Genomic DNA, 15,982 nt, shown 5'->3' with positions numbered 1-15,982 from the left:
GAATGTCTTTTTCAATTGAATTATGCCGTGTGATTAATAACTGTGGCAAAGCTACAGGCACATTAGAGAAATCCGTGCGTCATCCACTCTACACGCATGTTCATAACAGGGATATGGCAGGAGAGGGTGCGTGTGTGAATCTATTCTGCCTTTACAGTGCAGCAGAGAGCATCATTAGTCATGTGCTGTTTGTGAAAAAAGCAGATGTGAGCCAAATGTGTCATCATCAAAGAAATGGCCATATACTGCAAGGAGAACAGCTCCCAGGCAGTGGCCTACACACACACACACACACACACACACATACACACGCGCACACACACACACACACACACACACAAAAACCAAGAAATATATGATGATGTGAAAATAAAATGGCCTACCATGCCCGAGAAGTCATTCTCCCATGGTGTCTGGCCATTTCTCCTGCGCTCCATTGCAAAGGGGCTCCTCGTCTCCTCGCCAATCAGTCATGATGGTCGCCGGGGGCTGGCGCCACGTCTGCGTTGGGATGTTAACATCCGTCTATTGGGCAACAAAAGACATCGCGCTGCCACGGCGGAGACAAAACAAATCAAGATGGCAAAAAGCAGATGCTGCCGCCCGCCTCCCATCTCCGCTGTGGCCTGCAGACTATATTCCAGTCAACCTTTGCCATTGCAAAATCCTCTTTTGGAGGAAGGCCCCAATAAAGGCTAGATTTACTGGGCTGGCAGTATTTACCCATAGCCAAAGGCGAGCCGCCGAGCTCCCAAACTCCATTAGCTCTTGCTGGACTCTCTGCCATTAGTATCGGAAGACAAACAAGCTTGTGTCAACATGGCAGGCACGTAGTGTAGTGAGGAGGCCTGCGCAACACAGGGAATAAAGAGGGCTGTTAGTTGATCCTCTTCAACTGTAAATAAGCTGGAAATGACTTAGTGTCAGCAAACAATGGATCTGATGAATTACTTAGCATGGAGTGAAATGGTAGCATATTGTGTTCTGTTACCTGCTGGAATGAGCGCATTTAAAGGATTTTAATCATTTAGAGGCCTAGAATGCAGGTCTAATTGATAACAAAGCTGCAGAAGACAAAAGGGATTTGTCACAACAAATATTATTTTTTATAACATTCAAACAATCACATATTAATTATTAATACTTAATATTGTTACTAAACAATACAAATACAATTTGTTAGAAATAGTCAACCTTAAAATAGTGCCTGCAATGGACAGATGAAGTGGCACTGTCTCATAGTAAAGACAAGAGAAGGAAAGGGAAAGGGAGGGGAGAGAGACGAGATGATGCGGGGGGGGGGGGGGGGGTGTTAAGGAGAGCAGGTACAGAAAAAAATGAGAGAAAAAAACAATCCAGAAATTGCATAGCAACAGCCCAAGTCTAAGAACACGTTAATGGCGATCCCTGGAGTGAGGGGAGAAGGACAGAGTCTAGTGGCCCTGCAGCTCAGCACATGCTGAAGAGGAGCAAGGAGAGGACCGCTGGGTGGACAAAACCTCATGTTGCCCACACATAACTACATATCTGAATATTAGCAAAGACAATGTGCTGTAACCAGCTGAAAGGACAATCAAATACAGTGGGGCTTGGTTGGAGAAATGAGAAAGGTGTCTGGCCGACTGCATCTGTAACAGCAAAGCAGACATCAGCAGTGTCAAGATGAAAGAGTGAGAGAAGACATCAACACACACCTCGTTCACTGAGTGCCACCTGAACAGCACGACATCACCTGATCCCTCGTCACCTTTGGACTTCTCATCAGCTTTACTCACTTTGAAGATGGGGCGTCACGCCCAGCGGAACTGGATTCAACCAGCTTCAACCAAAGTGTCCTAGATAGGACACGGGTGTTGTGATCATGAACTGCAGTCATTTCAGAGCTCGCTTTCATTGTTGTGTATTCTACTGAGACTCCAAGATAGCAAGCAGAATGGAGTTCATTAAAATGGAGAATTACATTTGATGCTGCCACCACACTGATAACAGTGCTTTAATATTGCACAGTTTAATTAACTTAAAGAAAATACACAAACTTCTTAAATATTCAACCTGGCACACATGGTGCACCTCACAGCTTTACCAACCTGGAGGAAAACCTTGAGAAAGCAGTGCTTTTTCAAATAGCTTAGCCCTCTTATTTTCAACTGCCTTCAAAAGAGTCATGTCAAAAAAGGCACAGAAATCGCATCAAAGTAGCAACAGTAAACAGGCTGAGAGTTACTGTCACCTCTAGCACTTAGTGCTAGTAAATACTAAATTGCATTTTGTAGATATTCTCAGAATTTCATGGTTAATGGGCAAACAATAGCTATAGGTGTCTGAGTACAACCATTACAGGAATTTAGCATATGGAGCTATGGGTATGTTTCATATTGCTTTCGTACGGTTCATATTCACATGAGACGCAGATAATCAACGCTTTGTGGTAAATGAAATGTTCATTTCTGGACTATCCCTTTCTATCTATCTATCTATCACATACAATTTCTGATGGGAACATTGCTGACTGAGTACTGCCTTGATTCAATCAGTGTCATATTTCACAGATCCACTAGCCACAGGCAACACTGATTGTGCTAGAATCCTACACCTTCCTATCAGAGAGGCAAAGAAATGCCCCAGATCTGGCTGGGCTGAGATAGGCTCATAACGGAGAACAGAGCCGGAACGTATCCATTTCCTCCTTTCTTTTAGCATTTCAAAAAGACCTTCTCAGAGCTAAATTTGTGCTATAATTCCCTCACACTATGGGAATGAACGATCCCATCCAGGTCTTTGTGCTGTGCTCAGTGCCACCGTTTTTTTCCGGACTCTTCCATCCCACTGGGGGCCACGCGGTAATTGCTCATTTCTCTCCCATTAATATCTGTGCTTTTGTGGAGTCCACTGTCCCCTGACTCCTCTTACTCTGCCAAGGAATTTAATGAGGTCCAGCTATCCTCTGCCTGCTAAGAGACAACCCTGTGAGAATGACGAATACAGACACATGGGCTAACAAATACACTCTTGCACACATATACACATTCATACAATTGCAAAACACACACACACACACACACACACACACACACACACACACACACACACACACACAAAAATGCTGTCTGCATGTTGTGGTGAGAGTGGTACATTTAAGTCCAGTGTAACAGACCAGAATGGTAGAGGATATTTTCAACATAACAACAGACGTATCTATGCTTGCTTGCTTGTTTTCTCATTTCAGCTGCTGTGTGTGTTGAAGCCTTACTATCAGAGGCCGGCTGATTCAGATGAGCCTCATCTCTGGCTCTCCTGCCACTTGCTGAAGGGCCTGACTAACTCCTATGAGATGAGATGGGGGAGAGGAGCGCAGTCAGAGGAGCACTGCACACAGCCATGTTTCATCTGCCTCCACCCCTGAGCAACATCTGCAGACCTGGCAGTCAGCTAAGGTACAGTGTGGCTGAGTAGCCCAGATGTAAGAGCTGCATTTACATTCATTTACTCGACTCTGACAACTCGCAGAGACATGGAATCACACCACCAATTTAAAAATACATACATTTAGAGAGTTTATTTCAAAGTCAGTAGTGAATTTTGGAACATTTTTGATGTTACTGGAATCTATGGTTACAGCAATGTATGACAAAATTCTATACAATGATAGTATGGTGGAGAGTTAGTTGTTTACACTCTCTCAAAAAGGAAAAAAAAAGAATCCATCACAAGGTCATTTACATACGCTCCTTTACAGTCCCTGTCATTGGAAAACCTACAAGCCCTTTTTTTGGAGTAAAATGCCAGTTAATGTCATGTTAATAAAAGTCATCATGAATTCACTTTTCAAAGAAAGAAAAGAACAATAAAAAATAAAATCATATATATATATTTATATATACAAAAACAACTCTGTACAGTGTGATACACTGAGAACAGTGTGGCTATATGGAGAAAACTACCCTTATAAAAACGCTGCAGAATAAAGCAATCAAACCTCAGTTTCCTGAAAGTGGTCCTTGGTTGGCCGTTGGTTGCTTGGTCAGAATGTACTCATCAAAAAAAGGAGAAAAAGGCATTTCATAAAACACTGTTGTGGAGGTGACCTGGAGAAGTACAGGAGGAGGGCTGTCCACTGCTGACCGCTCACTCCAGGGCTTGATTCATCATTTGCACAGCTTCCCTAGTGGAGCGCACTCACTCCTAGAGGAGAGCAGCGATCGCAGATGCACACCTTCATGAGGTATTCAGCTTTGCCAAAACTGGGGGAAGGTGGGGGGAGGGGTTCTACATTTAAAACACTAATACACAATTTCAATTCAGTCTTTGGGGGTGGGAGGGGGAGGAGTTTCAATGTTTGTTCAGTTCAGATCAGTTCTAATCGCTTTGTTCCTCCTGGCAGGTTAACGTTGCCTCTTATTGTACGATTCCAGAATCGATGGAGGCCTGCTTCCTTGTCGTCTTCGGTGGTGGGGGAGGGGGAGTCTTGCTCGGCAGGGGGGGCGGCAGATGCTGAGAACACAAAGGGAGAGAAGAGGAGGAAGAAGAGGAGGAAGTAGTAGAAGAAGAAGAAGAAGAAGAAGAAGAAGAAGAGGAAAAAAATCAATAACCGACAACTAATGTACCCACCCCAGATGCTAACCACTTTAATGCACACACTCCAAACAGATGGGCTCCACTGGGATTCTCAAACACAGCCGCTCCATCTCTCCCTGATGCGTTTACCGTATGCTGCCAGACACTGGCACTCCTCGATTCGCTATAATCCCCCTCCATGGCTCAGGTTTGTAAGCTGATACCTCGGCGCTTTAATGATGACTATCAAGGACAGGTAGGAGTGGGGAGCTTTTCCGGAAGGCGCCGCGCGGCGTGTCGGGAGTCTGTCTCCGTCGCTGCCATTCTCTTCTTATCGGAGAACTTTGCTGTGGTGCAGCGTCTAAGTTTGATAATGCGGCGGGGGTGGGGGTGGAGGTGGAGGTGTTCACCTTCAACTTGCTCTCATCCCCCCCGCTGTTCCCCCGCGCCCCAGGGGAGGAGAGACTGCGCCTCCTCCCCTCGCAACTTCTGATGACACACCAGGCTCAATGTCACTGATTAACACATGATCAATGGCTCAGGCAGCCCGCAACAAACACTAATACACACACCATCTAGGCTCTCTCTCTGTGTGTGTGTGTGTGTGTGTGTGTGTACGCGCACAGTCCTGGTGAGAGGGTGCTGCTGTCAGTCTATTGTGAGAGCATCTGCTCCCAGTAAATCACTGTCACCTCGCTGTGCCAGTTATCTGCGCAGGACTCCATTTTACTAGCTGTCCGTGACACGCACTAGTGGATAAACAAGATTAGTGAAGGGCCGATCACAGAGGAGGGACTGGAGAGAGAGAGAGAGAGGGGGAGAGAGAGAGAGAGAGAGAGAGAGAGAGAGAGAGAAGGGGGAGAGAGAGAGAGAGGGAGAATAGGGGATGGGGGATGGAGGTGGCGGAGGACAGGTGAGTAGAGGAGCAGAGAGGAGAGGAGCGCAGGAGTGATGGGGAGATGGAGGAGAGAGCCCCTATGAGGACAGGCGCAGGCGAGGGGGGCGGCGGGTGGATGGATGGGGAGGTGGAGTAATCGTGTCATCCATCAGGCCGCGGCGCTGAGCGCGCGCTGTAAAGCGCACATCAATAACGGCCTGGGGAGCCATGTTTGACCTACACTCACACTGAGAGCAGTGTGGGATACAAACTCTCATAAACACACACACACATACACGCACGCACACACACACACACACACACACGCACTTACATAATGCATACACATTCCCCCACACCCCAGCACACACACAATCTCACACAAACCCATCTGCATGCATATGGACACACAAACCACCACACGTACTCATTTACAAGCATACTCATAAAATCACAGATTTTTTTGTTGTGTCACGCAAACACACACATAAACTCTTCCATGCGATGGCAATAGGGGGAGATGGGTCCCTACCCTCAGATGTGGTGGGGGAGGGGGAGGGGTGGTGGGGCTGGCCAGCTCTGGGTTGTCCATCAGGTTCCCGTAGTCGGCCATGCTGCCCTTCATCGGCAGCGGGGGCGGGACTTCCCCTTTCTCCGCGCATCCTGTCCCGTTCAGCTCCAGATCTGTCAATCAACGGCACAAAGACAGGGGGTTAGAAATCGCAATCACCTCAAATCCTGTTTGTCAGTCCTGATGTAATGTCTCCTCCGTCAAGAAGCAGATATAACCCCCCCCCCACCCCACCCCGACTTCAAACGGGCCGCGCTGTGAGTGCACGTCACCGTGGGAACAGTCTGGGTGTTGTCTGATCCTCTCTGTAGCCTGTTTGGACCGCAGGCTAACTCAGGAGACGCTGGAGCTGATGACACCGCAGTGTAACGGCTACAACCTTCAAGGGGTGGGGGGGGGGGGGGGGGGTGTAAGTCTACGACAGGGAGGTCGTGGGTTGATGAAATAAGAGGCTGTCTGTCATGAAATGATGCAAAGATGGAGGGATAAATCAACAAATAGAGTGAGAGAAGGTTTCTACTGTTTCACTGACTGAGCGCTGGGAACAAAGTGAACTACAAGGAGGATTTCTTCCAGCCAACGCACATCAAATAGAGCTGGCGCTCAAGCGTGGTTAGGAGTCTGAGGCTGATTATGCTAACCAGGGCTGCTTGGAGCAGACAGAGAGCAGGTCTGGGGGATGTCAGATGGGGAATGTGTAATGTTTAATGTTTAATTCAATATATGACGAGCGCGGCTGGACAGATTCAGGTCAGAGTGTCGTGCCGTAGGATCTGTCATTTTGCACCTTGTCCAGGAACAACACTGACAGCCATTTTCATTAGCGCGCCGCCGCTGTTCGCAAATGGGCTGGAATGACCACTCCGAGGTGGAAGCAATACGTTGCCATCTGCGCTTCTCCTCTTCAAAGACAGCTCATTAACTTGTCATGCGGCGGGTGTCTTAGAAAACGTTGGCCCATTCTCGTACCGGGCGCGGCGCGTTACGGCGAGGTCACGGCTGAGCTAATCGATGGCTCCGTCGATGCGGTCAACGAGCGGCGCTGATGGGGGGGGGGGTGGTACTCACTGGAGCCCGACAGGAGGCTGAAGGAGAGCTTGGCCCGGGGGGTGATGGGAGGAGGGGCACCTGCCGCCGCCGTGCCTGAGGGGGTCGGGGGGCCGGGGGACACCGAGAGGCGACGGTCGGGGCCCAACAGGTTGATCACCTGGCTCTTGGGCCTCTGGGGCCTCAGTGGACTGATCTGAGAGCAGAACAGAGAGAGAGAGAGAGACAAGATGAAGAGGAAGAGAGGGGGAGGGTTAGTGTGCATGTGACACAGGGACAGAAGCAGGGAGTGGGGGGGCATGTGTATATGTGAGTGTGTTGCTGATTGGAAGCATTATAATCAAAATGCCAAACTTGGATAATGTGCTTTAGACAGAGAATTCTAAGTGGGGGCACACTTTAAAACTCATCTTTAGGAGGAGATGGCATTTCAGATAGTTCAAAATGATAAAAAAAAAAAATGAAATGAAATGAAATGAAATGAAATGAAATGAAAGTGACATTCTAGTTTGCAGCTCCCCCTCCCCCCCACAGAGTTGCACAGCCTGATGACTACTACACTGGCTAACTAACCAGCTGCCCACACTAGTTCATATCTGGCCACAAACTGCGTATCAAAGGCGTCGTCGTCAAGGGAATGTTGGCGCTGCTGCGAGCTGTTCCAGATTTATTTTCTCATTCTTGCGAGGAGAGATTTTTTTTTAAAAAGTGAAAATGTGGGTGTGATTCTTTTCAAAAGTGAGCTTAAAAAACATGGCCAAAGATCAAGCCAAAAGCTCCAAAACAATGGCAGCACTCTCGGAGAGGAGAACGCTGTTTTGATGATAATGACAGCTACAGGCTCACCATTACAGTGATCATGCAGCTATTATTGCGACTATAATTCCAGCTCAAAATCTGTGATTCAGAAATTTGAATGTGTGAAGTGCATATCACTACAAGACAGCATTTCATGGTGTTAAAAACCTATTTACTCCCTCCTTTTGAATGGGAAAGAGCTTTTCGGAATGGCTTCATTAGCAGAACTAAGTGAAGGAACAACCGTGATCGGCACTCACTCAAGGAACATGACCCAGCAGTTGTGGCAAGAGTCATCATCCAAATGGGCTATTTCTGATCACTAATACATTCCCCATGAGCCACATCACAACACAGCACTGGAGGGCCACTACAGGGGGAAATTGCTTTCCCATCTCAATAGGCTTGTTCATCCTCCGCAAACACGTGGGCGATGATCTCTCCACAAATATTAGGCCGCTTTTTGAAAATACATAAAAGCCGAGCAAAAGCCAGAGATAGGGCCGCTCCGTTCCCTCCGCGCGCTCTCAATGAAAGCACAATTGATTTTCAGCCCTGGTCAATTTGGCGGGGGGAGCGGAGACGGGAGCTGACACAGTGGCGCTGAAATAGTGGCTGGCATAAAATCCACCCGGTCCAGCGGTGCCACTTCTGGAGCGCTCGGAAAAAGGACCGGCCAGCGCCGGGCAGCACCTTCATCGGTCGTGACATACTGTAGAGGCCGGCAAAAGCCAGACCAGGACACGTTCGTCCAGGGACACTTGCTTATGACCGTCACATAAGAGGCGTCCACTATACTCTCCAAAGGGCCCTTCTGACCACAGCTGGCCACCACAAGGTTCTGGCTTAAGCTGCACAGCTTGCCTTATTATTCAAGGACCAGTATCCAGAGAGAGGAACGGCTTCTATATGTGGCTAGATCTAGCCATTCAATTAACATACTGTATGTGAGAGTATGCAGAGAATTTATCATTTTACACATGAATATGCATGAGAAGAATACACTTGTGACTGGCTCTGCATTTGCATTTTGATGAATGTGTGAGGCAAAAGTTTGACATGGTGTGTGTAAGAGAGAGCGAACGAGAGAGAGAGAGTGTGTGCATGTGTGTGTGTGTGTGTGTCTGTGTGTGTGTGGGTGTGCCTCTCACCATCTCTGAGAGTATGACGGTCTCAGACGGCTGCATGGGGATGTCGGTGGCCTTGAGCTCCTTGTCGAAGATCTCCTGGTGCTTGCTGTTCCTCTTCTCCTTCTTCTTGTCCTTGTCCTTGCGCTCCCTCTCCGGCTCCTCGCGGTCCAGCTTGTCCTGGGACTTGCAGTGCACTTTCTTTGGCAGCAGAGGCTCCAAGGTAAACCTGTGACGGGCCGTCAGAGATGTAGTATAGCGCATGAGTATATGGACACTGAATCACCACAGAGCCGTGTGTCAACAGATTAAAGCCTGTCGCCTGCATGATGTATGTAACGCATGTCTACTGACATCTGCTAGCGCTTGCGTAGCTGCAGCCGTCGCTATGCTAGCAGGCTGCATGTTAACTGTGACTGATGAGGCTTCTCCTCATTCCACTGAGAGCTAATGAGACTCCTGGTCTCTTTTACGCTCCCTGCGTGGCTCCCCCAGAGACCCCGTCCCTTTCATTCGCCTTCGTACTTGACAACCCTCGTGACTTAAAACACGCTGCGACTCGACCCCCAAAAACATCAATCCCCCTCTGAAGGTGACCTCCAAAAGCAAGGGGAGCCGCGCGGAGAGAGTGTGGTACTCGGTAGCTCGGTGCCTTTTGTGGGGGCTCTCCATCTTGCTCATTAGGCCTTTCATGTGTGGCTATGATCCAGCCACTGTGTCGGGGCAAATGCCGCTCCCCTTAATGAGATGGATTAAATAGTCAAATAGCAGCCCGGGCGCCACGCTGCCCTTTGCTAACAGACAGTCTTTATGAGCGCATCGCTGAGGGCTGGTGTGTGTGTGTGTTTTTTTTCCGGGCAAAAGTCACTAATGAATCTTTCACAGTAGTTGGGGACCTCTGATTGGGCCTCTCATTGCAGCCAATAGCATCAATTCCCTTCCAGAGGCATAGTAATTGGCAGGATATTGATTGCACCCAACAAGACCTTCAAGAATTTCCTTGATGTAGTCAGGGTGTTCTCTCTTGCTTGCATTTTTTATTTTTTTATTTGACTGACCATTTGATTCTTGGCATCTTTTCAATGTGGTGTCTGGATAAAAACGCTGTTTTGATATCTCCAAATGCGCTCAATTACTTGATCAAAGGAGGCTTTTCTCCCTTTTGAAAGGAGTGTCCTGCTGTCTGGCTGTGCCGCGCCGTGCTGTTTCACAATAGCAGAGGCCGACTGTGCCAGTCGGTGGAGGAATAAAGCGTCTAAACGACTGAAGCGCTAGGAGTGGGACCCTCGGCGTGATTAGCGGATCACTGAGATGCACAGGTGTCGAGGACCTCACAGGTGACAATTTCCATATCAGTCGTGTGAAAGCATGCTGGAAGCGAGCGAGCGAGCGAGCGAGGGAGGGAGGGGGGAGAGCGAGAGCGGGCGCCCTGCTAGCACCGGTGATGGATGGGTCGTTGCCGTGGTTACTCACCCATCAGAGCCGGGCCTGGAGGGGGAGTTGTCGGAGGAGATGGAGGTGACCGAGGCGACAGACAGTGGCCGCTGGGAGGAGGGCATGGTGAAGGAGCGCACCATAGAGCGGGGCCTCTGACCGCCACGACGCTCGTCCACCCCCGGCTGTTCACACACACACACACACACACACACACACACACACACACACACACACACACACGTACACAGACATATACAGACACACACAGACACACACACAGAGACACACAGGTTGAGAAAGAGAGAGAGAGATACAGACATACATATTTTATTGAGCAGCAACAATATTTACCCAAAAATATACTTCTAAAAGCACAGAGAGTTTAAAACAAACTTCCGTTCCAAAAACAACCCTTCCCAGTCCCTTACGAGTGCGAGACAGCTCCTCAGCTGAATAGCGCCCACAGCCCTCTCTCCTGCAGCCCCCCCCACCCCCCCCATGAGTCTCCTTGGCTAAATGAGGTGTTGAGAGACGTGCCCTAGTCCTGCTGCCTGTGTCCTTGAGCCGTCTTCTGTGAGGGGATCCATCATGCTAGAGCTGCTAGCACGCACACACACACACACACACACACACACACACACACACACACACACACACACACACACACACACACACACACACACACACACACACACACACACACACACACACACACACACACACACACACACACACACACACACACACACACACACACACACAACACACACACACACACACACCCATCCCTGCCCATCCCTCTCCACCAGCGCTGCAGCTGCAGCTGCAGCACAGAGGGCAGCAGGTCCAGTCCACCTAAGGGAAACACCCCCTGCCCCCGCCTGCGATCAATAAGCACTGCCTGCCACCGCCGCGCCCAGGTGGAGAGCCCACAGCGCGGGCCACAATAAAGAGCCGTGTGCGGCGGGCAGCGCGGGTGTGTCGGCGACCGGTGAAAGATTGGGTACAGGCAGCAGCAGAGGGAGGCATTGGGGGGGCGATAAATAAGCTCTGGCCACTTTGTAAGGATGGAGTGAAAACAAGGTCGCCTGGCTGCGCTTTGCTATTTGTGTGCACAACACCGCTGAGTACACAAAGCCCAAGTGCACTTAATATATGGACTTAATACTAGCGTCCAGCCAGGGAAGGTCACTTGAGATGCCGTGGACACACCGATCTGGTCAAGAAAGCGCATGTTTTCAGATTTTGCCTTCACGGCATTTTTGAGTATTTTTTGAGTAACTTAACTTTCTGATCTTTGCCCATTTCTGTGAAATAATGACTGTTTGGGCATAGTGTAGTAGCAGCTAGAGCCCATAGAGGATTACAGCTCTAGCCTGGGAGATTGACACACCTGATTGGTGTAAGTAAACTTGGGGATTAGGCCATTAGTTTCATTACATTTTCTTCCCTTAAACTTATCCAAGTCATAAAGTTCAGACAGACAGACAGACACACACACACACACACACACACACACACACACACACACACACACACACACACACACACACACACACAGGAGAAGCGCTTGAGGGAGTCTCACCAGAGTCTTGACCCCGTACTGCTTCTCCACCTTCTCCCTGAGCTGCTTGAAGCAGGCCTCCAGGCGCTCGTGGAAGGGCCTCAGCGCCTCAGTCACCTTCTCACCGTGGATCCGCACGCCGTCCGCCAGGTACGGGATCTAATGGGGGAGAGTGGAGGACGAGCACACACACACACACACACACACACACACACACACACACACACACACACACACACACACACACACACACACACACACACACACACACACACACACACACACACACACACACACACACACACACACACACACACAGGCAGGAAATGTGTCAGAGCAAACTGTAATTACGCTGTTAGATTATTTCAAGCAACAGTGGAACATTTACTGTGCACTGTGCAATTTACTGAATAGTATTCTACCTCTCACAGACACATACACACCTTGACGTGCACACCTAAACGCACACACACACAGCCAATCTAAACACAAAGGTAGTGAATAGGCGAGGACAACCATAAATCAGGGTGTATCTGCTGCATGTGTTGCCACAGATGAGAAATGCAGCCAAGGGCAGGTGGCGTTCATTCCTTCCCCCATCAGAGCTGTGGAGAATTTACGAGGCCATGCACAACACAACACCACGCCACCACTGCAGCTGAGCCAAGCTGCAGTCTCACACCACTGCAGTCCAATGGCCAGCTCTGTGGACAATTCATACATCTTCACAGTGCAGGGCATTCTGCTCACCTTCAACACATGCATGGGAGCCATGCTTACAACACCGTGAGAGAGAGAGAGAGAGAGAGAGAGAGAGAGAGAGAGAGAAAGAAAATAAGAGAGGGAGATGGAGAGAGATGGGAACATAAAGACAAAGAGCACAGGACCAAGGCTGCACTTGGGTGAAACACACTTCAGAGGCCTGCCCTATGCGTCTCGGTCACTCCTGCAGTAGACATCTTAGCAGACACAGGCTGGACATCAATGCCTCTCCACATGGAAGTTCTGCATGCCAGCCGGACGTTCCCATCCGCGCTGATGACGGGAAACAGCCAATTAAGGAGAGGCACTTCCCGCCCGGAGCGTCTGGACCCCGCGCGCCTAACGAGGGATGGCAGGTGGAGCGGCGGCAGGTAGCGGCAGACCACTCGGATGCTAATGACTGCCGGCATACACACACACCCACGCCCCTTCAGCCACCGCGCCACAGCAGTGTGTGACAGGGTCTGCCACTTACGGGCCCGACACCGCCACGGGACGCTGCAGTGGCGTCCCAAAGTAGGCTTCTTTGGCCACGAGAGCGTCGCAACGCACGCCATTATCCAGTCAGCCTCGGCCCCCCAAACACGCAATAAATAAACTGTGCGATGCTTGAGACTGGAGGAGATGACAATGAGCGATCTTGCGTTTGTTTATTCTGCGAGCCGTTTTGAAGGGTCCACTTCAGACGCCATGGATCTGGATTAGGGGGCCTGTAGCCTGAAATAAATCGATGGAGTGCTGCGGCGGGTTTCGTGCTGTTTACTGGGAAGAGAAGTGCCACTCACGCCGCGCGCCCACATGCACGGCCGCGGCGCGGCGATGCCCGTGGGTGAGCGGGGAGACGGCTGGCGGTGGGGGTGGGTAGGTGGGTAGGTGGTGAGCGCGCCAGGCTGGAGGAGCACGGCATCCGCATCTCCCTGCTCCCGCACGCCCACCTGCCTAGTTAAAAGGACAATTTGCTCCAAACACAGATGATGACTGACGGCGAGGTAGACGAGAGAGAGAGAGAGAGTGTGTGTGTGTGTGTGTGTGTGTGTGTGTGGGGGGGAGGGGGGGGGGTTCTGAGTCTGAAGTGCACTTATTGAATTGGCTGTCGGCCCACTAAGAAAACATAAAAGCTACAGAATGGGAAAGCAAAAGGAGGAGAAGAAGAAAAAGATGCTGACGCAACGTGCTGAAATCGCCCGTGCCCAATTTCTCCATGTTGTCCAAACTTTCATGGCCACGCTTCAGACCGCGGGACGTCTCAGTCAGTTAGTGTTTACACGGCGCGCAGGGCCGAGGAGCGCCACGTCCAGGCCCCCAATCACGCCGGCCACCGCACTCTTGGGACTCTCCGTTTAGGACCTTCAAAAGAACGCCCGCTAATGAAGCAGACATGCAACTTGTTCGTAAAAACGCTCAAGCCCAGGGATGAAGAGCACAGCTCGTTTTTGCTGGATGGTTAGCCCTTTTGGAGCGCAGCGAGGCGCGGGCGTTTGATGCCCTGGCCGGTGGAGAGGCGCCGGCTATTGGGTGACATTTAAGAAGCGGCCAGTGGATGCAGCATCCCTGCAATATCACAAGTCCACTGCAGCGGGGATTTCTCACATAGAAGGAGGACATGGTGGCTAGAGCAGAGATCGAGACACCGAAAAGCAGAAGACAGACAGAGCGAGAAAGGGAGAACAGGGGGAGGGAGGAAGAGAGAGAGAGAGAGAGAGAAAGAGAGAGAGAGAGAGAGAACAGATGAGAGACTGAGAGGAGGGACTGTGACAGAAAGAATGATGTGCCAAAACTCACGTCTCCAGGGAAACCCATGACTTTTTTTAGGCTGGGTGATTATATAATTCAGGAGGGGAGGCATAGCAACAGAGGGGTGGTTGGATACTCTGTAAAGAAATATAGAATCTCTCACACAGCACACAGGGAACTACCTCGCTAGGCTACATAACACCATAAAGTCACCCACAATGAAAATTCTTCAATGAACTACTTAGACTCGGGGAAAACAGTGTAAGTGCACTAAAGGCATACTTGCAGATGTCATACAAAATGAGTTCCTCTGCAGAATGTCACGGAGCTAAAGGAACTGCTTACCTTTCCTTGCCTATTATATAGAACAAAAGTTACTTTCCAGAAAAACAAGCTTTGTGGTGAATACCCACAATAAAATCCCCACACTAGAAAAAGCTCAAATGTTCACATACAACCTCTGCTAAGCAAAGATGAGAAATACTGCCAAATGGATTATCTTAAACCATTGGAATATTTGCCTACATGTACAACAATTAGGCTATGCAATAACATATAAATTGCAAATCATTTATTTGGCCTAGCTCTGAGACAGAGTCTTTTGAGGAATGGAACTATCAAATATTAAGCAATGAACTTCACATGGCAATATTCACAACTTCGATTATTCTTTCATGAAAAACAATTTGATCCTTTTGATCAGTGGACCCTTACGGACTAACGGAATATAAATATTCGAGGAATGAACACATATTCGCTAAAGTAGGCCCTTTCGTTTGCCTCTTGTTTATCATGCTGCTAAATCTGAGTGGATACGACCAAAGCCTACTTTGTTGCTGATGGTTTCTGCAAACTGAACTGAACAATTGAATTGCGGAGAATCTAACCGATCTAACGATGTATAAAGCATACGGACAAAAGTCTAAACGTTTAGGAACTCTGGCTAACACTGTCTGCCTTCATTTCATCAGTGAAAAAAGGGGCAGCATATAACTAGCTCAAGCAGGCCATCCTGTGGGCTTTAAGAGGTTTTATACCATCACAAAACCTGACCAGGCTTCTAACTGAGACCTGCCTTTATTTGTCTAAACTTGTAGCCACATTAGGCCAGTAAAAGGGCCTTTAGACTAATTGGGACTTTTAATCGAGGTTAGCGTGGAGCATGGAACTCTCTCAATAAAAAACATCTTGTTCATTGAGGTAGAGCTTATTATTACTTCTAGCACACATTAATAGGCAACCTTAGAACAGCACACATGGAACACGTGTAATGAATGCGTGTTTCCAGGGCATGTAGCAAAGGGAGCACACTGCCTGTGCAAAGGGCAAACGACAGAAACTATCCCCTCTCTCCTCCCAGCGTCACACGCCGGCCGCTCTCCTCCTCAGGCTGGGCCTAATGCTGTTAATGAGGCTCCAGGGAGGGATGCTGCACTCACATACCAAGCTCTCTCTCACACACACAAACACACACACACACACACACACACACACACACACACACTAAATGT

At 49.3% G+C, this 15,982-nt stretch overlaps 1 protein-coding gene across 2 annotated transcripts in view; it reads right to left on the bottom strand.

Annotated features, from left to right (window-relative positions):
- Window positions 1–3,537: 3,537 nt before the first annotated feature.
- Window positions 3,538–15,982, bottom strand: part of dock1 (dedicator of cytokinesis 1) — a 215,155-nt gene continuing 202,710 nt past the window's right edge. For both annotated transcript variants that reach the window (XM_062525877.1, XM_062525878.1), the window contains exons 47-52: window positions 11,997–12,134; window positions 10,448–10,593; window positions 8,999–9,203; window positions 7,071–7,245; window positions 5,964–6,115; window positions 3,538–4,491 (exon numbers count right to left, since the gene is read on the bottom strand). In XM_062525877.1, coding sequence (XP_062381861.1) covers window positions 4,396–4,491; window positions 5,964–6,115; window positions 7,071–7,245; window positions 8,999–9,203; window positions 10,448–10,593; window positions 11,997–12,134 — 912 coding nt within the window. In that variant the 3' untranslated portion in view covers window positions 3,538–4,395. The remainder of the gene's footprint in view (window positions 4,492–5,963; window positions 6,116–7,070; window positions 7,246–8,998; window positions 9,204–10,447; window positions 10,594–11,996; window positions 12,135–15,982) is intronic.

This window comes from Sardina pilchardus, chromosome 22, assembly GCF_963854185.1.
Source record: "Sardina pilchardus chromosome 22, fSarPil1.1, whole genome shotgun sequence".
NCBI classification, from domain to species: Eukaryota; Metazoa; Chordata; class Actinopteri; order Clupeiformes; family Clupeidae; genus Sardina; species Sardina pilchardus.
The sequence above is the reverse complement of the archived record's forward strand: the minus strand, read 5'-3'. Positions and strand labels throughout refer to the sequence as shown.